Source organism: Patella vulgata, chromosome 7, assembly GCF_932274485.2.
Source record: "Patella vulgata chromosome 7, xgPatVulg1.2, whole genome shotgun sequence".
Taxonomy (NCBI): Eukaryota; Metazoa; Mollusca; class Gastropoda; family Patellidae; genus Patella; species Patella vulgata.
The window spans coordinates 56,557,454-56,581,310 of NC_065885.2; the positions used below are offsets into that span (position 1 = coordinate 56,557,454).

The window sequence follows — 23,857 nt, forward strand, 5'->3', positions numbered from 1 at the left end:
GAAATGAAATTTGGTTTAACGTCCTACTGTTTTGCTCCTAAACTGGGCTAATGAAGACGGGCATACGCCATACAGTGTGCTATGAGGGAAATTTTGCCCGGGCAGCGGCACTACGGCCCACTCTTATATCAAATTCCAACTGCCAAGGGATCTTTTACGTGCACGCCAATGTGTACACGGGACCTCGGTTTTTTCGTCCCATCCGAACGACTAGACAGCTGTCCTTGTCAGGCCTTCCGCCCTGCATCACTGACAAGGAAATAAAATATAAAACAAAACACAGTATTATAATAATAGTAGGTATGATTTATTTTAATAATGGTGTCATAATCTTCTTCATGAAAAAAAATTAACATTACAAAAAGGTGTTGATCTCTATGAATTCATTAGAAGCAAGAGTCAAATAAGCCCAATATAACCACCTAATAGACACCTTTCACACTAAAGCCGACATTTATTTGAAGCACCTGTGAAAACGTTTATCAACATATTATGTACATCTAATTTTTAACACAGCACGTGTACAAGAGTAAAGCTACAAATAAAATGTTGTGTTTTATCGGCAGCGATTACAAAATTGTTGACTATAGAATTCAATAAAGGCTAGTGCATATGGGTGATTGTTTTCGCACGTTGAAGCAACAAGCAATTGTTAGGCAACCGGCGACACATCGAAATCACCATAAATTGTGTGCATGCATTGCAAGTGACGGTTTTGGGATTGTCGTCACCTGTCAAAATGGTGGCGCCCACAAGCTGTGATTTTTGTAACCTCTTATGAAATTTTGGCTTCCGCTGATTGATTGATTGATAAAAAAAAAAAAAACAAAAAAACATTCGCCAGTCTTCATTGAATTCTATAGTAAGCGATCACCATTCTGTAACATTACCGATCCAGCACTGCATTTGATTATCGGGTGCGCCTACAAAATATCCAAATATAGAACGCCACGACAACGAACAACCGTATTACAGTCGCTCACGTGACATTATGGATACGAAACAATTAAAATAGTAGTTTGTGAAATATTGTTTGTAATTTCAGATTATTTTCTCTGTCTTTGTTACCCCGGACTTAAGGTGACTATCCGGTCTAGTTAGCACAGGAAAGAAAATACACCAAAGCACATTTAAACACGCCTGGAATGAAGTGTTGTGACCTATTTTATTTAGGTTCACCGGATCAGATTAACTACTGTAACTACTGCTTCAAATAACCACAGACACGATTTAATCAGACCACAGGCACAACATAATTAGCCTATAAAACTCTACTTAATAAAAAAAGCGTCGTTACCTATACAGGTGTGTTATCCAATCTGATTAAAATACTCATCCCATTTCCTTTCGTTTTTTTTATAGTTCAAAATTTTGTTTTACTTGTGTTGGCTACCGCTAAAGTTAAAAAAACCACCCCAAAAACACGAAACGAAATATAGATCTGTATTTAATCAGATTGCATTCACGAGGGCCAATTTGAATAGATCTTATATTAAAAATATCTTATGTTTAGATAGATATATTCATTAAAATAAAACATGTACATTTGTATTGCTTTCAACAGTACTTTTCAACAAAGACAGCTTCCTAATGTTAAATTTTATACCTCACAAAAAGTCTGCAATTAATTTTTTTTTTCAGATATAAAATAATCGGTGGACTTCAGTTAAGGCATTAATCTAACTAATGTACTCAGTTCAACAGAATTTTGATTGAAATATGAAAATACTGTTATTTTGTTATTTTCAATCGTTTCTACAACAATTGAAAGCTTAAAAATTCGAAGCATTACATACAGTTAAGAAGCAGACGCAAGATGAAAATGCTTAAAGTGTTACAGTTGAAGATGCGATTTTTCACCTTATGTTCTTCCTTAACCATAAACTAATTGTCTTAATACTAGAAAACATGTTATTAATAATAATAATCATTCTAAAAAAAGCATCTCATAAAAAAATTTGAATTAAAAAATGAGCATAAATATAGATATTATTAATATAATTTATATATATGTACAATACAGAGAGAACTGGTACCAGAAATATCATTACTTATGTCACTTAGATTGGAATATTGGGAGGTGGATGCTAATTTTATACTTACAAATCACAATGATAATCATTTGAATAGGTCTTGTAATAACTTAAATACATGGTATTAATTTAAAAATTTAAATATGGGTGGGGGGGGAATGATAATTCTAACAAGATGTACTAAGTTTATATAAACTTAACCCTTAACCGGTCTATGTCATTTTGATGTCATGATGTCAGGCTAAATAAAGGCTAAAGTGAATTATTTTGTATGCCTATTTCCAACGACTCCTGCCGCATAATTATAAGTGATATACCCTTGTCACCAATAAAAAAGTTGAAGGGGATAAGTTGATCTACAATTTGCACGTTGTCTCTCGTTTTTTTAAATCATTTTCATCAGAAATATTGTCTTCAGAATCGGTGTCATCGATATAATCGGAGTCGGAATCATTCATAAGCATTTCAACCACTTTGAGTCTCTAACCTTCCCAACATTTTTTTCTCAATGCCCTTGACAAGACATGTTCCTGTCTTAACATGCATGCGTGGCCATATCAATTAAATACGAAACTAAATACTCAAATGCAGCTTATAACAAAAGGTTCTTACTGTGGTCGACTAGGGTCAACCATGACCACTTAGCTGTATAACGTTATGGTGATTAAAGCTGACAAAGACCTGTTAAGGGTTAAAATAATCCAAAATAGAAATGATCTTATATCTGTTTATTATTTAAATTGATCTTAATTTATATTGTATTAATTTCAATATTTATGGCATCAGTCTCAGTGCTAGACATTAATCACACTACTGTCCCATTATTTTTATTAATATTAATATAATAATCTTTTACTGACATTTAGTATTTGGATAGAGCAATAAACTCAATCTGATTAAAACACAGATCCTATTTCGTTTCGTTTTTTATAGTTCAAAATTTCGTTTAACTTGTCTTTACTTCACTAGGATCTGGAAGAGTTGTTATCATTGACATGTTCTGGATGGTGTGAGGAATTACCATATCAAACGGTCAGTTACGGCAAGCTTTTGGCGTGTTTTGCACGGAACTGTGGATAATCCACTATCAACATCAATGCTGATTGGTTAATCAAATGTCTGAGGTAATAGGGGAAAAGCCTCTCGTATGACCTCCGACGCGACCTATCGCTACAACCGGTCAGATCTTCATGTAGTGTAGGCCATCGTAAGTATAAAAACGAAGCGTAATATAGATCTGTATTTTAATCAGATTGCAATAAACTATACAATTACTAATTTATTTGGCTGACGTTTCGTAGAGTATTCTGTTTACATTTTCAGGCTTGACAATGTTGAGTGAATACTCTTACTAATGTCGCCCAAATAAATGTGTATGTGTAACAATTTCATATTCCCATACTTACTGCATAGAAAGATAAGACAAGTTGGTTTGAGCACAAATGTGAAACCCTAATTATTTATCATTTATGATACATGTATATAGAAACGGGCTAAAATATTTGAAACAAATTCATCAGAGGATTTTCAACATGCACCTAGCCAAAGATTCTAGGGTGATACCTAAAGGGTGTTGTAGACTATTTTACAGATTTAATGGGTTTAATACTAATTTTGTTCATAATTTCATATTGAATTAATTTTAACATCCATGATTGATCATAACACAAGCAGGGAATAAACACATATAATTTTTAAAAACAAGAATCTTTCCACCCAGCAAAATGCTTTTATAAAACTATATCACACCATGGCATTACTATGGGTCCCTAAACTGGCACCATCTTTTGTGAAGAATATAATCCAGTGTATTAAATAATAGTTAGATAGAATAATATAAAGAGTTGAGCTACTTGATTCTATATTTTTGGTAAATGCATGATTTTCAAAAATATTCTCTGTACAAAGTTTATCCTGACAATAATAAACCAGGTTCAACCACAACCAACCAACCACTCAGTTTTAAAATATAAAACACAAAGTTTCTCTTCTTAAAGCTGTTGTTCCGTCATTTCAGATTTGGAACCTTGTCAATTACAATATCAAGAAAATTGAATCTCTAATAATAGGGAGAGAGAGAGAAATGGGGTTTAACATCCACCCAACACAAACTAGGTCATTTTGGGACTAACATATGGTTCACTTTTTTTTCCCAATTGTTTGCATGTATGTAGGTGCTAAAGAAAACACATGAGGTTGGACAGACAACCCTACTCCTTGTCATGTCCAAGCGTCTAATAATACTAATATAAGACCAAAAGCCAGAAGATTTTCTATTTTGTGTATTCTTAAACATACATTATGCAAGAGCTAAATCTGCCTATTGCAGGTCTTTCTTTAGGAGTGAAAAGTTATCTAAATTATTAATTAGACATTAACATATCCAGACCATAATCAACTTTCGATGTCATCACTAGCCTGCGATATTGACTGGATTAGGATCTGATTTGCTAGTCAACTTTCATTCATGATTTAATTATGAAATGGATAATCGAGATATGTTTTTTATCGTACCGACTTTAGTAATGATGATAGCGGCGAGGCCGAAAATTCAATCGCTAAATTCTCGATTCAGAGTGGATCAATTTGACTGAAATTTTCAGTAAATTCCCTTTATCTAATCTCCCATAATGTATCTTTAATTAAATGTTAAATAATCATGAAATTTAGAGTGGATTAATCCCTGAAAAATTAGATATTGTCTGAAATACGCAAATGATGACAATCAGCTTTAAATACCAGAAAATACAAACTTCCATTAATTCTTTTTCGAATATTTAAAGAGTGTCTTTCATTTAGAGTAACATATGATTCACCTAATGGTATCAATACTTGACCTGCTTAGCTGAATGCCTAATGTATTAATATGTTTATATATTGTTAAGTGATCTATATATGGACCTCACAATGCAATGCTAAAACTGAATAAATGTTTTTTTTCACAGATTGGCTAAAATCACCAAATTGAAAGTTCCCTTGTAATTCCTGTATATGCAGCAATTAATAAACTTTAATCATTTTAGAACAATATGCTAATAAATTAACAGGAAATGATCTCTTTAGGCAATATTAAACAAAATATATGTTGAATTTTACAGACATGCTCTGGACACAGAAGTCACAGATATTAACAGGTGTAATCCAGGCCTGGAAATAACGGTATTAGATATACCTGGCAAAATGTCAGGCACTAATGAAATAGTACCTGGCATTTTCAACTTAGTGCCGGACATATATTAATAAAAAAAGACAAATCAGTGCTGGACAAAATGACAGTCACCAGAAGTTTAGTGCCTGACAAAGCCTGAATCTGTGCCTAACATTGTCTGTGACAGGTGCCTTATTTCCAGGCATGGTGTAACCATTTGTTAAATATCCCCTCAAATATAATTGACTTTGTAAGAGAAATGATGTATTTTATTGGAAGTGGTAATATTTGTACAAGACAAAAAGCGGGTGGGAACTGAATATAATTACTTAAAGACAAGATGAATATATTTAATTTATGAAAATAACTAGGCATTTTTAAGCTCGCCACCTATTTTGTAGCCTGATATTATAACTTTGTTCCAATCAATTTTTGTTCGAGTTACGGGAAGTTGTCTTCGGAGTGCTTTAAAAGTCGTATCTGACATTGTCAGATAATTTTCGGAAACTGCTTTCTGAAATAAGAATAAAGTAAAAGTATAATTAAATTCAAATAAAACTCTGTTATTGGCGTATCTAAGAAATGAAATGAAAATGAAATGAAATGGGGTTTAACGTCCTACTGTTCTGCTCCGAACCGGGCTAATGAAGACGGCCATACGCCAAACAGTGTGCTATGAGGGAAATTTTGACCGGACAGCGGCACTACGGCCTATTCTTATATCGAATTCCAACTGTCAAGGCATCTTTTACGTAAACGCCAAGGTGTACACGGGACCTCAGTTTTTCGTCTCATCCGAACGACTAGACAACTGTCTTTGTCAGGCCCTCCGTCCTGCATCACTGACAAGGGGGAATCACTCCGGAAAATCTGGATGAACTTTCTCGGCCAATGCAGGGATCGAACGCCCGACCTCCAGGCTAGCAAGCCAGTGTCTTACCCACTTAGCTACCGTGATCCCCCATTGTGTCTAAGAACATAAATGAAATAAATGTTATCAAATATTAGTACACTATGTTTATTTCGTTAAATTACTCACCATAACTTTTTAGTGAGACAGAAATTGGGCTTAATGTTCACTGGACACAAACTAGGTCATTTTGGGACTAACATATGGTTCCATTTTATTTAAATAATTCGGTTGAGTGTAGAGTCTTTAACTGTGGGAATAACCGGAGGATTCAGGAGAAAACCCACAAGGTTGGACAGGCAACCCTACTCCTTGTCACGCACAAGCGGGCAATTGAAGCCATGCCCCATGACTCAATGACAGACATAAACCATTCACACACCCCACCCCCCAAAACCCTTTAGCACCTGGACAACCTAAAAATATAGCTTCATCTAGTGCCTTAATCACTAGAGTCAAATGAATAGATGTTTTAAGAAGTGTATACTAGTTCTATGACTGGGGTCTAGAGAATATAGTAGTTTTCACATTATTTTTTCAGGTTACCAGGATTGTCAATATTAACATGTGCCAAAGGGTTAAAATACATAGTATTCAGTAATTAGTTGTCAACAGTTTCTAAATGAAGGTATTTTTACTTATCTATTACTGAACAAGTAAATTATAAACATACCTGGTATTCACTCTCTGCTGCTGAAATTATATTTACTAGACTTTTGGCTGTTTGTTGCTCTGTCTGAAATAGTGGAAAATGTTTGTCATGTTTCTGTAGAATGGATACACAAAAAGTACTGGTACTCAAATTATATTAACATTTTAATTGCAACCTGTTGACATGTTATAAAACACAATCTCCCATTGGCTGACAATTATATAAATGATGAAAACTGGCCAACCAGACAGGCTATTATAATCAAACACAACATTTGTTAATATAATATATATATATAATGAAGAGATTACCCAAATTTTTGTCCAGATTGTTTTAAAATCAATATTACTGATTACTATATTCTATTCTCAGAAAAAGATTGAGGAAGAGGCCAAGTCTATATTACATCTCTACTATTAAACATGCATTATGTAAGAGCTAAATCTGGCTATTGCAGATCTTTCTTTGGGCTGTAAATGCTATATACATTATTAATTAGCGGAAATTTTCAGCATATTCTATTTACTTTATCTATTTTTTAACTATTATAGCGAGAACTGTCAAGTCTTTATCTAATCTCCCATAATGCCTCTTTAATTGTATACAGTCTTGTGAGAGTTGTGGTATGTTATTGGACTGCACTTTGTGCTTGCTCATGCATGGATACTACGCAATATAAATATATTATTATTATTCTTATTATAATCATATACTGGAGGTGTAAAACCACCGTACCAACTCTACATAGAAACAATGTATTGAAGGCCTGTCATCATATACCACCCTAACAACAGTACATACATGTAGAAACAATATATTGAAGGCTTGTCATATATTAAAGACTTACTGATATAGTAACCGTTTCTTTTATATCTTTGGAACTAACAAGTTGAACATTACCATCTTCATAGTAATGTACCTATAAACATCAAATATGTCATACCATTTACATTTTATACTTGCACAAAATTAAATTTTAAAAAAACAAAATTTCTATCTTACGATATTATTTGCAATAGATGACTCAGTCATCAACATCCCTCGTACTTGAACAAGATTTTGTAAAGACAAAAATCATTCAAAGGTGAGATTTCTAATTGTCAAAAGGCACAACTACTATAATAAGTTGAAATGTGTATAAAGTTTCATAAGGATATCTTGAACAAACTCAGGATGGATAAGCTGTTTATGAGATATGCTGAGGAAACAAAATCAGGATGGATGGGCAGAGTCCATTTTAATATTTCTACCTAATTTTGTTCCGGACGAGTGATAAAATAAAGAAAGATCAGGAACTAGTTCATAATGCAAATATATATTACTCTGGTGTCAGGATGGATTATCTCCCTTTCCCTAAACAATTTTCATATTTACACTGTGACTGCTTTACAAATAAACTTTATTTGCATAAAAAGACAAACTGAAACATTAATTTACCTGAACTTTAACTAAACCAGTTAATTCAGCAGAACCACCAGATTCAGGGAATGTTACAGACCACTGGGAACGCCATCTACCATTCCTAGAATAACAAAACATTACTATGTATGGTTTACTGAAATGAAATGAGGTTCAACGTCTGCTCCAACTTGGCTAATGAAGACGGGCATACGCTATACAGTGTGCTATAAGGGAAATTTTGCCCGGACAGCGACACTATGGCCTACTCTTATATTGAATTCCAACTCCCAAGTGATCTTTAACGTGTACGTCAATGTACACACAGTAATATGCTGAAAATTTCAGCCAAATGGCTAAACAACTCTGAACCGAGATATTAGCATTTGAATTTTAGGCCTAGCCTCGATCATTACTAAAGTCGGTATGATAAAAAAACATAGTCTTGATTATCCATTTTTTGATTATATCATTAATGAGCGTTGAGCAGCAAATCGGATTCAAATCCAGTGAAAATCCGACACATAAGATGGCATTGAGAGTTGATTAAAGTCTTTTCATGTTAATAAATGTCTCATTAAAAGTTTATATAACATTTCGGGCAGATTTAGCTCTTGCATTATGTGTAATTGAGTCAAATCTATAAGCCCACAATCCTGAACAACAACTGTAAATGGTTACTTACCAGAAACTAGCTGGTTTAAATTGGTGTGTTTCTATACAAGCTATCAGTGTTATATTACCACCAGCGTATGAACCATATACTGAACTAGCCCCATACAAATAATGACTGTGTACATATTGTGTAAAAACAGACTCTAATGCTGATCTCCACCCCTCCGCTTTATGATCTACGTCACCTTGTTGGAAATCTTTTGCTTCTTTACGTAAATGGTCGTATCTGGGGAAATTATAAATAAAACACAAATTAGTTGTGACAATGAAACAAATCAAATGAAATGAAATTTTAAGTCTTACTTTTCTGCACATACAAGGCTAATAAACCCAAACAAATGAAATGAAATGGGGTTTAACGTCCTACTGTTCTGCTCCGAACTGGGCTAATGAAGACGGGCATACGCCATATATTTTGCTATGAGGGAAATTTTGCCTGGACAGCGGCACTACAGCCTACTCTTATATCAAATTCCAACTGTCAAGGGATCTTTTACATGTACATCCGAACGACTAGACAGCTGTCCTTGTCAAGCCCTCCGTCCTGCATCACTAACAAGGGGGAACTACGTCGGAAAATCTGGATGAACTTTCACAGCCAATGCAGGGATCGAACACCCCTCATCCAAACAAATAGACATCCTGCATCACTGACACCTGGATCAAAACAAATGCCTCGAACCAAGAGAGAGAGAAAGAGAGAGAGAGAGATGGTTTAATGTCCACTAGACACAAACTAGGTCATTTGGGGACTAACATATGGTTTAATTTTTTTCAATAATTCGCTTACGCGTAAGGGTCTTTAGCAGTGGGAGGAAACCGGAGGACCTGGAGAAAACCCACGAGGTTGGACAAGCGACCCTACTCCTTGTCACGTACAACCGGGGATTCGAAAACAACGCCAGTTGACTCAATGACAGGCCGTATGATACAGCACGCACTTGCTAACCATTCAGCCATCCAACCCCCCCGCCCCCCGTCTTACTAAGCAACCATGGATCTATGATATAAACAAAGGTTAACTGTGTTTTATATTTCTAGAAACAATATTTACAAGAATCTATGAGGAGATCTCTGATGGAACTCTGCCAAAAATTAGTCAAAATCCTTGTGCTACGTGTGCTTTTATATTTTATTAATTTGCACACACAACCTTAGTTTTTGTTCCAAAGGAATGCCAAGACAAACATTCCTGAAGTTGACACCTTAAAAGGTTCATCTTGCCCATGCTGAGAATTGTGTAGATTATTTTGTACAAATCTTTTAACTATATAGATTCTAAATATTGTTTTATAAGTAATTTGTACAATTTATGAAACAAGACTTTACATACTTAAATATCTTTTTAGTTCTAGGGTCAATAAACTGTCCATTTCCTTTATCCCCATGTTCAGTAATAAGAGCCTGAAAATAAATTTAAACAAAATGTACTTGTAAGACTTTAATAATAGTCAGTAGTCTTATAGGACACATTGTTAATCATGGGTTGTTTGCCATTCCAGCATTCGATTAACCCACATTTCAGATTTCCTAGTATAAGTACAAAAAAAAATGCAGATTTCAATCGTAAATCTACCAGACAATATGTAAATATGTAATTTTTTATAGCTTAATCCATGTTAAAATACACTCAATTGGACGTTTCAACCACACAAACTAGGTCATTTGAGACTATCATATGGTGCAATTTTATTTCAATAATTCGTTTGTGCATAGGGGTCTTTAGAAGATGGAGAAAACTCATAAGGTTAAGCAGGAGAAGCTACTCCTTGTCATGTACATCCTTCAGATCGTAACTATGTAAATTTTCTCAATGACAGGCAGTATGATCTAAAGTGCACACATTAGACAAATGAAATGAAATGAAATGGGGTTTAACGTCCTACTGTTTTGCTCCTAAACTGGGCTAATGAAGACGGACATACGCCATACAGTGTGCTATGAGGGAAATTTTGCCTGGGCAGCAGCCCTATGCCCTACTCCAACTGCCAAGGGATCTTTTACGTGTACACCAATATGCAAACTTAACATAAATAATTTAATAAATCTCACCAGTTCTTCTGATCCATCTACTTTACATGGTGTAAATTGGTCTTTATTATACTGGGCAAATGCTCTAAAAGGAAAAAAAGTGAAATATAAAAAAAAAAAAGCTTAGAATTTTTGGCTATTCTGTTTTGTTTTTTTTATATACGAATTGTATGAGAAACGCACGTCACGGAACCTAGACTAGGTTTTCCAGGAAAGACTTTGTACATCTATATGTATATATTAAAAATTTGCTTCTGCTTAAGGGTTTCAGTAAAAAACATGAAAGTTGATCCCTGCGATCAATCCTGCTACTTAAATTCAATAACAGACCTTAAGATATAAGACTACTCTGTCTCCCCTTGTGAAATATGCAGTAGTGACTATGAAACACTATAAACCTAGTTATTTTACAAGTAGGATTTAAATTCATCATTAAAAGGTACTAACCCGGCAGCGCCTTCTTTCAATAAATTATCATCGTCTAATAATATTCGAACATCTGAAAAATACAAAAATATTGTATTTAAACAAAATGGCTACTACTGTAAACAGACTAGATGGTATAATGAGTAGGCTCTAAACTTATTGAATTTACATATGTTGATCAATGGAAGCCATTGCATATGGCTGATTATTGAGTGACACCTGTCTGTGACTCAGGCCTCGAAAATGTCAAAAGCGACAGGTAGCTTTTCTTCATACCTGTCGCTTCAGTTTAGGTCTCGACATATTGCTCCATATAAATACCGTAATATGAAACATTTTTATTTCTTCGACATTGCTTTGGCCCAGCGACTCGAAGATTCGTACAATTCTATCATCCGTATCCACGTGAATTCCACACATTATCATGGTACCACACTTTTGTACTAAATCGATTACATTGCCGTTGAGTTGTAGAATTCAGATTTTAAAATATCCGTAATAAATTGAATTTCAAAAAGCAAATCACACCTGTGCATGGCACTGTATTTACATGTACCGCGTGCGAAGGGCAGATAACGCCACCTGGAATTCCCTTCTCACATATCCGGACTATATTTACTATACAAATTATATTTATAAATATATGAAATATTTTTAGGACCTGATTATTTGATTTTGTCAAATTGTCTTATAAATTATTCATGGCCTTTATTTATGGAAATTGTTTAAAACTAAATACACCAAGCAACGAGCCGTGTGCATTTCCATTCCAAAATTCATTGTTATAAAATTGTCTACTTCCAAACTGTGTGAGTGACTGTAGCCTACGACAGAGCGAAATGTCAACAGTGCAAATGGTGGTTTTTCGCGGTATTTTCGTGCTTAATTCTTGCATTTAGAAATGAATAATTAAATGTATGTGACGTGGACGTGAGTATTGTGGTCAATTTACTAAACATCAAGTAAAATTTAGTCCACCTGTCGCAAGGGACGGGTAGTTTTATTTGCTACCTGTCAGACGAAAAAATCGCCTGTCAGCGACAAGTAGACAGGCGAACATTTCGAGCCATGGTGACTAATATAGAAATCTGTATCTTCAGACTGAAATGTTTTCTTTAATTTTTAACAAAGTACCGGTATATCAGAAAAATATAACATAGGACCACTAGCTGCAAAGGATTCCATACTAGCTCTAAAATTCTCATTTACAAACACTACATATAGCAGGTTTTCACAATGAACACTGTCATTTTTAAAAATAAAAACAATATATATGGAAGGATATTGGAATTCAATTAGGTTTTTCTTTACACACCAAATTGTAGGGCTGTATCAATAGGTTCCGGCAATATTTATATTGATACAGACTATAGCAGACTATAGCTGTATCGCCGTATCATTGAAAAAATATGTTCTTCGGTTAAGAAAGACCATAAAACTTATTAAATTGTGTGCTATATAGTTATCGTCTGCTAGTATGTCCGGCAAAAATAAGTCAAAGATTTGGCTTCATTTTTTATCAAAAGAAAATAATAAAGCCACATGCTGTCTATTTAAGGCAGAGGTGGAAACCTTGGGGGGAACAATAAGCATGCTTAGCCATCTCAAACACCTTGAAACAGAATGTTATTTGAGACTATTTTGGGTATAATTTGTGATGTCAGCATATTGCGATACGTACCATGTATCTGTTTGCCTATTGTCAATAGGTATTGTTGTATTGACAATGAACTGTATAGACACAGCCCTACTAAACTGCCAATCTCATTAAGTTTTCAAATATTATCAGGTTCACTCAATTTCATAAGTTATAAATTACATATCTAACTTGAAAATTTGTGAACCAATTTTTGATAGTGTTCTTCCTTTAGACCAAATGAACTTTGACTTGTGGGTTGTTCACAAGAAATTATGGATAGACAACGGAACAACAGATGACAAACCACAGACATGAGTGACAACAATTACAATATTATTTGTAAAAAGTAACATAACCAACCATTAAATACTTCATTGAACTCTCCTGGTGGTGCATGACGAATAAAATTGGATGCAATCTTTACCTGCAAAAGATAAATATAATATAAATATAATTCTAATTTTATATATTGGTGGTAGCCTTACATACTGACATTTATTTTTAATTATGTTTCTTTAATCTTTGTAGGTAGAATAGGATAGTACCATCGGTTTTTTCCTTTGTTCTGTAGATTTACTCATGATTTACAACTTTAAACAACTAACATTCACATTGATGACATTGTCACTGTGCAGTAATTTGTACAAGCAAGCATGTTCAAATTATCAATTTTGGTTTGCAAAATTGCATTTTTTTTTATAAGGAAGTTCTATTTCGAACAAGGATATCCTCCTATATTACAGGAAAACCGCAATTCTAAAGGTTAAACAAACGAATAATTAAGACAACACCGAGGTATTTATTTACAAATTCTGAAGGGTCTGGCTGGGAGGCGGAAGTTGACAAATTAGAAAAATGGGTGGTTCTGCATCAGACACCGGCTGCAAATATCTCAAGAAACGATTATATCATTAGACTAATATTTTTAAAATGCGCGTGGTTATAATCCAAAATAAACAAAACTAGATGGGTGGTAATTCAGATAGCATTATCTTGTATTACTCACTCTTTCTTGCTCAGATATCGGTTCGTCATATTCGGACGCCATTTTGCTTCTCAGGAAGTAAGTTTCTCGTTTGATACGAGAAAATGGCAAGAAATGTCTTTGTATTGTTACCAAAATATATAAATGAATGTGCTCTAAATTCTGAATTACAAAACTAAAACACTATTACAATATTCTACATCTGTGCCCCAGGTATGCTTTTTTAAAGAAACAAAATCAGTAGGGCCATTTGGTAGCAGAGAGTAGAAATTTTGATTCAGGGGACGCTACTCTAAAAATGTCAACAACAAAAAAATGTAAAATAAATTGGTCTTAAAATTTTTGTTGATCTTAGCTCATAATTATGGCTAGAAATTCGAACACTCAAGAAAAACCAATACATTGCAGCATTAAGAATACTGTCAGTCTTTTAGTAGGTGACCATAAGCATGATTTTAGCTCAGGTTGTAAAATGTTTGATGTCACTTTTCCAAATGTAATCAATCCAGAGGTATGATAATGATATTATTTCACAAACATTTAATCATATTATAATATTATTGATCATTATCCATTGAAATGTATATTATTAAATGATTATTAACATTTCACAGTACATGTAGCAGGGATGTAAATATGGGGATGCACTGTAGTCATAACGGCCCTAAACCATAACGGCTAAAAACAGGTTTGGTCAAAACGGCCCTACTTTGGGCATTGGTCATAACGGCCAAAATATGTAGTGTGCTGTTGCTGTGTGATTGTTTGTATAACAAGGGTACAGGTCCTGTCAGATGTGTCTCGAGGTCAATTATACTTCATACTGACATGGTCAGGGGGAATTCCCTTTGGCTCAGAAGGTAGAGTAGAAATGGTTCCACTACTGATGTCTTCCGCCTTACTCCAGCCACAGTAGTGGACCGCCCTACAGAGTTCCTTTGCGCAAGGTTTTTAGTGAAATCACTACAAAAAGGTTACTGGCCTATAGCTCCTTTAATTCACACCTAAACTGGCCCAAAACAGTACTGCACCTAGCTTAACATATAATAAATCAATTCCTATTGAAATAAAGGTGAAGCCTTACCGCATAATTATATGATTTGATGAAACCCAACTGCTACGCGAAATTTCAACTGGCTGGTGTCATGGTGGCTTGTGTGTATACGTCATTACAAGAAACATCGCTATGCAAATGTAGAACGCATAACCACAAAGAAAAACTGTTCGGTAACTATTTTAGTGGTCCAGTCTTCACTATTTGTCATAGAATTACTTATTCCAATACAAACTGTAATGATATGTGTTGACAATTGTGCGTTTGAACCTATTTGAACTTGCGTAAGGATTCTTAGACTGTATCAATTGTAACGTTAAACACACAGTTTAACGTTACAAGTATAGTAACTAAGGGTAGAGGTGAATGGGTTCCATGCCTGGGGTCATGGGTTCATTTCCTGACAGGAATATCATGTCACATTTTTCTTATTGTACGAACTGGCAACGACACAGTGTTGCAGCTTAATTCTGTATTATAAGAAAGCCATATAGTCTTTTGATGGAACTCTTTTTAATCTGATTAAATCCAAGTGAAAGTAGATACACAAAAGAGACACAAACACTGTTTTCATAGTCAGATATTATTAGACCAACGGTTGGTCTAATAATATCTAACTGTTGGTCTAATAATATCCGACTATGAAAACAGTGTTTGTGTCTCTTTTGTGTATCTACTTTAAATTTAATCTAGTGAAGAACACTTCCGTATCGGATTCCCTGATCCATTGTTTTCATATTCCTGTTGGACGCGGATTCTACACAAGTTTTGCATTAAATTAAAGTGGGCAGATTATCACCATTGATAATTTGATTTCTTAATAAAATGTTCTTAATTTGAATTCATTTTAGCATTTATGTTCAATTTTCTATCTGTTGTTTTGCAAATTAAATGTATTTTAATTAATGGAATATCATTTTGATAAATTTAATAGTTTTTAAAAATTTCTTTTGGTTGCTTTCATAAGGATGATTCATTTATAAGAGAGGTAGGTTTTTTCGTGTTTAATTTGTTATTTATACAGTATATATGTGTTTTACTGTCTGTAGGCCTACTTTAGTACAATATAAAAATCTATTATGATGAGTTGTTTAATTCAGTTAAAAGTATACTTATGAATATCTATGTTTACTTTTTTTTATACAGATAGGAGAAATACAATTTAAGAACTACTATGTTGCACACCTCACCATCCGAGCCAAGTTCCGCTCCCCAGATTTCAATGGACAAACAGGTATTTGTAGAAGCTTAATTAGATGTTACAATTAGGCAGTGGCATAGCTAGAGTTTGTTTTGCCTTGGACAGTCCTCGAGTTTTAGTTTTTTTGTCAGTACTTTCCAACATCAAGTAGGGTTTTGGTGGATAAACAAAATTGGGTCAGTTGTCTTGTATCATTTTACTGTCCCAACAATGTTTTATTTTTTCATAGCAGTGGACCACAAAAAGTGACAGTACACCCAGAGTGAATTGCCCCCCCCCCTCCCTTTTCATCTCCTACTGGCATATAAATAAAAGACAATACAATGGAATGAAATTGTACTTTTCTGCACCAACCAGGCTAATGAAGATGAGGCTATGTCATGCAGTGCACTATGAATTAAATTTCCCTGTATGTACCGCAATGCCAAGGCCAACTGTGAGGGGGGGGGGGGTCATAAGTGTGCAGCTGCCAATGTGTTTTCATCCCATTTCTTGCCAGGCCCCCCACCCCCCATCCACACAGATTGGAAATTCCAGAGGAATTTTTTTCTCGGTCAAATAGAAGAACAGAAAAAAGTATACAATTCATATCTCATACACACTGATCATACTGCACACAGCGATGCATCTACTTCATACAGGAGCTAACTGTAGACAAGCAGCGTAAGTTTGCTATGACACACAGTGATGTGTCATGTTGATACACTCAAAAACCTCATCATATATAGACAATAATCTGAGGTTTATGTTTTCTTTGTTGTAGGAGACCTAAAATGGAGAACATGTGTTCGGAGATTTCAAATGATGCCTGATCCACATAGTGAAGATGGATCACATAGCTATTTCTATCTGAACAGAAAACACGTATGTTACTTTTGATTGATCCACAGCTTTGACGACAAAGCTGCTGGTGGGCATGTTTAATTACCTGACAGACTTATATATTTAAATCCATCTGATTAAAACACAGATCCTATTTCTTTTTGTTTTTTATAGTTTAAAATTTCGTTTTGTCTTTACTACACTTGGATCTGAATGAGTTGTTATGTTACCGCTCGTATGACCCCTGATGCAACCTTCCAGTACAACCGGTCAGATCTTCATGGAGTGTAGGACATCGAAAGTATATAAAAATGAAACAAAATATAGATCTGTATTTTAATCAGATTGAAAAACAACTAGGAATGGGGAAAAGAGATGTAAATGTAAATGCATTGTAAGTTAAAGATGCATTATGCAAAAGCTAAATCTGCCTATTGCAGGTCTTTCCTTAGGCCTTAAATGTTATATAAACTATTAATTAGAAATTAATTAATTTTTCCAAACCATAATCAACTCTCGATGCCATCAATAGCCTGTGAGGGGGGTTGGATGCCTGAATGGTTAGCGTGCGCTCGCTGTATCATACAGTCTGTCATTGAGTCGACTGGCGTGGTTTCGAATCCCCGGTTGTACGTGACAAGGAGTAGGGTCGCCTGTCCAACCTCGTGGGTTTTCTCCGGGTCCTCCGGTTTCCTCCCACTGCTAAAGAACCCTACGCGCAAGCGAATTATTGAAATAAAATTAAACCATATGTCAGTCCCAAAATGACCTAGTTTGTGTCGAGTGGACGTTAAACCCCATTTCTCTCTCTCTCTCTTAATAGCCTGTGTTATTTTGAAGATTTTAATACATTTGTGATAGATAATTTAATGTAAAAATGAACAATCAAGATCACTGTCGAAGCTAGCCTAAAATTGAATCGCTAATATCTCGATTCAGAGTGAAGCAATTTGACTGAAATTTTCATTATCTATTTTTTAACTATTATAGCGAGAACTATCAACTCTTCATCTAATCTTACTTAATGTCCCTTTAACATGATCAACAGATTAATAACTGCACAAAGAATACAAGTTTGAGGCAGATCTATTTTAATTTCAAAACTAAAAGCACAGGTTATAATACATGTCTAAATTAAAAGTTTTCAGTACCAAGGCAGTGTTGAGGTAGAACAAAATTTTCATTACATACATGACCAAGACACTGAAAACAATCTAACATTCCACAATAGTCATATTAATTGCAATCTGATTAAAACACAGATCCTATTTCGTTTTTATAGTTCAAAATTTCGTTTTACTTGTCTTTACTACACTAGGATCTGGAAGAGTTGTTATCATTGACATGTTCTGAATGATGTGAGGGATTAGCCAATGAAACGGTCTGTTACGGCGAGCTTTAGGCGTGTTTGGCACAGAACTGTGGGTAATCCACTAGTAACATCAATGATGATTGGTAAATCAAATGTCATAGGGTCAAAAGCCGCTCGTATGACCTCTGACGTGACCTATTGCAACAACCGGTCAGATCTTCATGTAGTGTTGTCCATCGAAAGTATAAAAAAACGAAACGAAAATATAAACCTGTATTGTAATCAGATTGTATTAATTGTTGAAATTAAATTGTCTGTTAAAGACAGAACAAGGTAATCGTTCATAAACCTAGGCCTGGTTGCATTACATCTTTTTTGTATATCAATGTTTGTTTTCAGTTTAAGTGAAGCCTGTATTATTACAGGCTCAGGACTGTACAGCGCATTGGACACTTAAGTCACGCCCCTGGATGCATTCACTTGATTTAATATGTGTGTTTGTTGTTTGTGGTGTCTGTATATTGTGTACTGTCTGTAGGTTTGTTTGTGTGTGGTGCGGTCCCCCTGCACTTACTGCTATGTACATCAGGTTCGTAGGGCTTGACGTCTACTTCCACAGAGGGTGACATCACAGAGAAAATAATTATGCAATATACATATGTATAATCTAACATCAAGGTCAAAAATATGTAAAGACGTTTTTATTATTCAATTAAATACATTAGTTAATTTGTTTTCCTTTTCCAGTTTAATTTTGATATTGTGAATTTATCAACACTGCGCTTCATTCTTCACCAACCATCACCAGTTTGGAAAGATTTTAAATTAGAAGATCTACAGTTCTTCAGAACTTCTCAGGTATAAAATTAGTTGTCTCCCTTTGATCAGGTTTTAATGTGCAATGTAGGCAATAAACAAATGAGTTATTGATACATGCAGATCTAAAAAAAAATTGTTTTTCATAAAGGTTTTTTTTTCTATTCAGGCATTGAAACCTTTGGATCTGCCATCTTGGTTGACAGCTCCAGAAGAAACAACAACAGAAGAGCCAGCAGCTGAAAAACCCAAACTACCGGTACTGTATTAGTCTTATCATGTTAGCCCAACAATCTCCACATCCTTTCAGTGTCATCAAACTCTCTTAATCTATTGTTACCTAAGGGTCAATACCCCTATCAAGACTAATCTTTTAGTAAAGTTTTATTTTACTTTTTTAGCAATCTCAAGGACACAACATGGCCAACTGTGTTAAAATATCCATTAGCATCAAGATGGCATCTGACCGACATGTTTTGATTTAACCATCCATATTACTGTCTAAAGAACACCTTTTGGCCTCCATTTTTGTTAAATTTTAGTAAGGAAAATGCCTATTGTAACACAAATCCTACTTTTTGTCATTTACATGCTGAATGATTCTTACCCACCTCAAATATTGATTGACTAAATTATTCAAGAAATTCTGCTCAATCAAACCACTTTCAAATTTCATCTGATATTCAAACACAAACCAGAAATAAGTCATGTTGTGGACATATATTTCATTGCCTGGCAACTTATGTTGAACTATTACAGGGAGTTCCAGACTTAGATGCATTATCAGCTCATCTTCAAGAACTATGGGCTATGGCAGAAGATGTGTCTTCAAATCAGAGTACTGTCCCTTTGGGCAGATATGATGTGAGTATTTCAGACAATATAACTTTTTTAGAAGGATTTTGAAATAAGAAGATATGTTTATAAATACATAACCATCATCTCTAAACTGCATTGAAAATATACTTGTTGCTAACAACATATTTATCAAGAAACTTCAGAGAAACTTTTATGAATGACTACATACAAAGTTTGATGTAACCGCCATTATGTTGTACACTAGCAAGATATACTGAACTGTGAGCAATTCATTCACTAAAGTTATCAACGCTATCCAAGTCTATGATTTTATTATTCCTGATCATTACAAATATAAATTGATGGTGTCAAACAAATGGGATAATTTTGTTCTTGTGTGTGAAATATCTTTATTTAACTCCGCTTCCACTGAGGTGATATCATAGACAATTTTGTTCGAGGGTACATATCTTTTAATAACCCTGTTGTTCTGGTGCTGGCCCATTCCATAAAGTCCATATTTCAATGTAGAGTCGTTCTGGTGAGATGAAAAATCGAGGTTTCGTGTATTAAAAATCCCCTGACAATTGAAAATCAAAATAAGAGTAAGCAGTAATGCTGCTGTCTGGGCAAAATGTCACTCATAGTGCACTGCATGTTTTATGCTCATCGACATTATCCTGGTTGATAAATAAAACTAAGTGGCTCAGTGAGTAAGACGTTGGCTTGCTATTCTGGATGGCCTGTGTTCGATCCCTGTGTCGGCTGAGAAAGTTCATCAGGATTGTCCGGCGTGGTTCCCCTTTGTCAGTGGTGTAGAATAGAAGGGGCCTGGCAAGGGACAATGTATAGTCATTCGGATGGTATGAAAAACCAAGGTCCTGTGACACACTGGCGTGCACGTAAAAATCTGTCTTCATTAACCCAGTCGGAGCAGAGAGAGAGAGAGAAATGGGGTTTAACGTCCACTCGACACAAACTAGGTCATTTCGGGACTAACATATGGTTTAATTTTTATTTTAATAATTTGCTTGCGCGTAGGGTCTTTAGCAGTGGGAGGAAACTGGAGGACCCGGAGAAAACCCACGAGGTTGGACAGGCGACCCTACTCCTTGTCACGTACAACCGGGGATTCGAAACCACGTCAGTCGACTCAATGACAGACTTTATGATACAGCGCGCGCACCATTCAGCCATCCAACCCCCTCCCAGTCGGAGCAGAACCATATTTTGCATAAACTACAGATGTTACACCCCAATTCATTTCTTTAAATATAGTTTTTGTTTTTATATTTTCAGGTGGATGGGTGTTATGATGTCACTCTTCTGTCCTATACATGATACCATATAGATCACAGTTATTGTTGTTATATTTTATTTTACAAGAATCTCCTTTTGTGTTATGTGTTTATATTTAAGACATTCCAAAGACTCCTAATATATACCGACACCTGACGTTACCGACACCTGACGTACACATCATCCATTGACTTCATCATACACAGGTGTACAGGACTATTTGTTTGAGGGCAAGCCTGGAAATAAGGCATCTGTCACAGACAATGTCATTTTGTCCGGCACTGATTTGTCTTTTTTATTGATATTTTTAATACATGTCCAGCACTAAGTTGAAAATGTCAGGTACTATTTCCTTTGTGCCTGACATTTTGTCGGGTACATTTAAAACCATTATTTCCAGGTCTGTTTGAGGGAGTCACAGGTTCACTCATAGTTCTTTATTTTTGCTGGAATATGACCAGAGACATGAGACACACCGATAGCCGAAAAGTGATGTGAATATTGATAATATCAGTGCGATTCTTGATACTATAGATTGAAATATTAGTATCTGAAGATTGTTCTTTTGAATAGTTATTGTAATTATTTCCAGAATTTTTGAGACTGTCTTGCCCGACACTGTATCCCCTGGCCTGTACGCCACCAACTTTTTAGGATCTGACAAAATCCAGTGTTAATATTGAAGTAATGGTTTATGAGACAATCTCATGGTTTCAACTGAGGAGCATAGAAATTTAATTTATTTTTACATGATCTTTATTGCTTTATCAAATGTTATATTTGCTTTAAATTATAACATATTTAACAAGAGATGTATTTGCTCGAAGGTGCATTAATCCACTATTTATTAGGTGAAAAGCTCTACAATGGAGCCATATTAATAATTGATAACAGACAGTCACCCATCCCCTGAAAACAAAACATGCTCCAAATTTTGTATTAGTGAACTTATGTGGAAGCCGTTTTATGTTAGTCCCGAAATGACCTAGTTTGTGTGGAGTGGAGTTAAACCCCATCTCTCTCTCTCTCTCTCTCTCTCCAAAAATATCTGTATATGGTAAATTATCAAATAATTTATATTTACTACAAAATAATTACCCGCACATTCATAATCTATATATTTATATGATATTGTTGAAGCCATTTGTTTTGCCTGGAGGACTAGAGTCTTTGGGCTCAATATCAAATTATTTATAAATACAAAATAAATATTAACAGTACATTCATAATCTATATATTTATATGATATTTTCGAAGGGTTTGTTTTGTCTGGAGGACTTCACCACAACAAAAGATTTTGACTAGAGTGTGTGGGTTCAATATCAAATTATTTATAAATACAAAATAAATATTACCAGTACATTTTATAGTCTATATATTTATATGATATTGTTGAAGGTGTTTCTTTTGTCTGGAGGACTTCACCAACAAAGAAAACGTTATGACTAGGGTGTGTGGGCGGGGACAGCCCTGATCACACCTAATCATATTCCATCTTTATTGATTAATATTACCCTGTGCAATATTTTATATCATCATTCTAGGTTGTGAGTATTCTGCCATTCATCTTAGACAAATAATGTGGGATTAGCCGGATTATTTAATATATATTTGCACAAAGTTCTACAAATAATTGATTAAGAGTATATTTATTTGAATTATTAAAGATAAAGGGTGGTTTTTTTTTTAAAGATATGTTTTCATGGAACCATTTATGTCCACAAATAAATATAATGTTTGACCGATGATGTGTCGACCATAGTGATTAATACGCAAGGTTTAAATAGATGCTGACCGATGGCCGAAAAGTCGTACATGCTCTTCTGGCTCAGTGAGTAAGACATTGGCTTGCTAAACTGGAGGTCCCGTGCTCGATCTTTGTGTTGACCAAGAAAGTTTGTCTGGAATTTCCGGGGTGGTCTCCCTTGTTAGTGATGCAGAACAGTAGGATGTTACACCCCATTTCATCTGTTATGGCGACCTCTTGGCGTGCAATGCACAGAACTTTGGGAAAACCACTAGAAACGTGAATGCTGATTCATTAATCAATGCCTGATGTCATAGGGTCAAAAGCCGCTCGTACAATCTTCATGTAGTGTAGGTCATCGAATGTATAAAGAAACGAAACGAAATACAGATTTGTATCTTAATCAGATTGCAAGGTGTATGCTGGCCTTTATACATAGATTTAGCCGTCCTTCATATGCCAACCACACATCATTTGTCATATATTATATAACTAAAAAGTAAATCATTTAATATGTAATTTGTCTTTAACCCCTGATTTAAAATGAATTACCACCTTTCTTTGTGTTATTTATTGTCAGTGGTGCAGGATAGTACAAAAAACCTACGCCCCGTGTATACATTGGCATGCAATCGTGCACATTAAAGATCCCTTCTCAGTTGGAATTCGATATAAGAGTAGGCCATAGTGCCGCTGCCCGGGCAAAATTTCCCTCAAAGCACACTGTATGGCGTAAGCCCGTCTTCAGTAGCCCAGTCAGGGCAGAACACTAGGACGTTAAAACCCATTTCATTTAATTTTGAACCAAATGTGTACTTTTGGGGATTCCGAGAAAAGTTTGTACTAATACACTATAGACAAGATAGTCTAGTGACTAGTGTGTCATGAGGGATAATAAGGATGTGACATGC

At 34.9% G+C, this 23,857-nt stretch overlaps 2 protein-coding genes across 3 annotated transcripts; one reads left to right on the forward strand and one right to left on the reverse strand.

Annotated features, from left to right (window-relative positions):
• Positions 1 to 285: 285 nt before the first annotated feature.
• LOC126826834 (F-actin-capping protein subunit alpha) lies at positions 286 to 14,006 on the reverse strand. Its single transcript, XM_050555941.2, has 10 exons — positions 13,919 to 14,006; positions 13,273 to 13,336; positions 11,295 to 11,346; positions 10,869 to 10,932; positions 10,150 to 10,220; positions 8,827 to 9,042; positions 8,181 to 8,265; positions 7,591 to 7,662; positions 6,765 to 6,827; positions 286 to 5,695 (listed from the first exon to the last, which is right to left on the reverse strand). The coding sequence occupies exons 1-10, from the start codon at positions 13,958 to 13,960 to the stop codon at positions 5,549 to 5,551; spliced, it is 876 nt and encodes a 291-aa protein (XP_050411898.1). The 5' UTR covers positions 13,961 to 14,006; the 3' UTR covers positions 286 to 5,548.
• Positions 13,967 to 22,890, forward strand: LOC126826840 (nicolin-1). 2 transcript variants are annotated; one of them, XM_050555946.2, is made up of 8 exons: positions 13,967 to 14,408; positions 15,919 to 15,939; positions 16,098 to 16,185; positions 16,916 to 17,016; positions 19,034 to 19,144; positions 19,272 to 19,361; positions 19,862 to 19,966; positions 21,200 to 22,890. In XM_050555946.2, the coding sequence occupies exons 1-8, from the start codon at positions 14,262 to 14,264 to the stop codon at positions 21,239 to 21,241; spliced, it is 705 nt and encodes a 234-aa protein (XP_050411903.1). In that variant the 5' UTR covers positions 13,967 to 14,261; the 3' UTR covers positions 21,242 to 22,890. The 2 variants fall into 2 exon arrangements, with proteins under 2 accessions (XP_050411903.1, XP_050411904.1); XM_050555947.2 differs by lacking the exon at positions 15,919 to 15,939 and having other exon boundaries at positions 13,979 to 14,408.
• Positions 22,891 to 23,857: the final 967 nt, after the last annotated feature.

Coding starts and splice junctions, on each gene's coding strand:
- LOC126826834 (XM_050555941.2), bottom strand. CDS start 13,960: ATGGCGTCCGAATATGACGAACCGATATCTGAGCAAGAAAGA. Junction 7,663..8,180: donor CTGGTTTAGTTAAAGTTCAG/GTAAATTAATGT, acceptor TGATGTTTATAG/GTACATTACTATGAAGATGG. Junction 6,828..7,590: donor AAGAAACGGTTACTATATCA/GTAAGTCTTTAA, acceptor CCACTATTTCAG/ACAGAGCAACAAACAGCCAA.
- LOC126826840 (XM_050555946.2), top strand. CDS start 14,262: ATGGCTAGAAATTCGAACACTCAAGAAAAACCAATACATTGCAGCATT. Junction 15,940..16,097: donor ATGATTCATTTATAAGAGAG/GTAGGTTTTTTC, acceptor TTTTTTATACAG/ATAGGAGAAATACAATTTAA. Junction 19,362..19,861: donor CTGAAAAACCCAAACTACCG/GTACTGTATTAG, acceptor GAACTATTACAG/GGAGTTCCAGACTTAGATGC.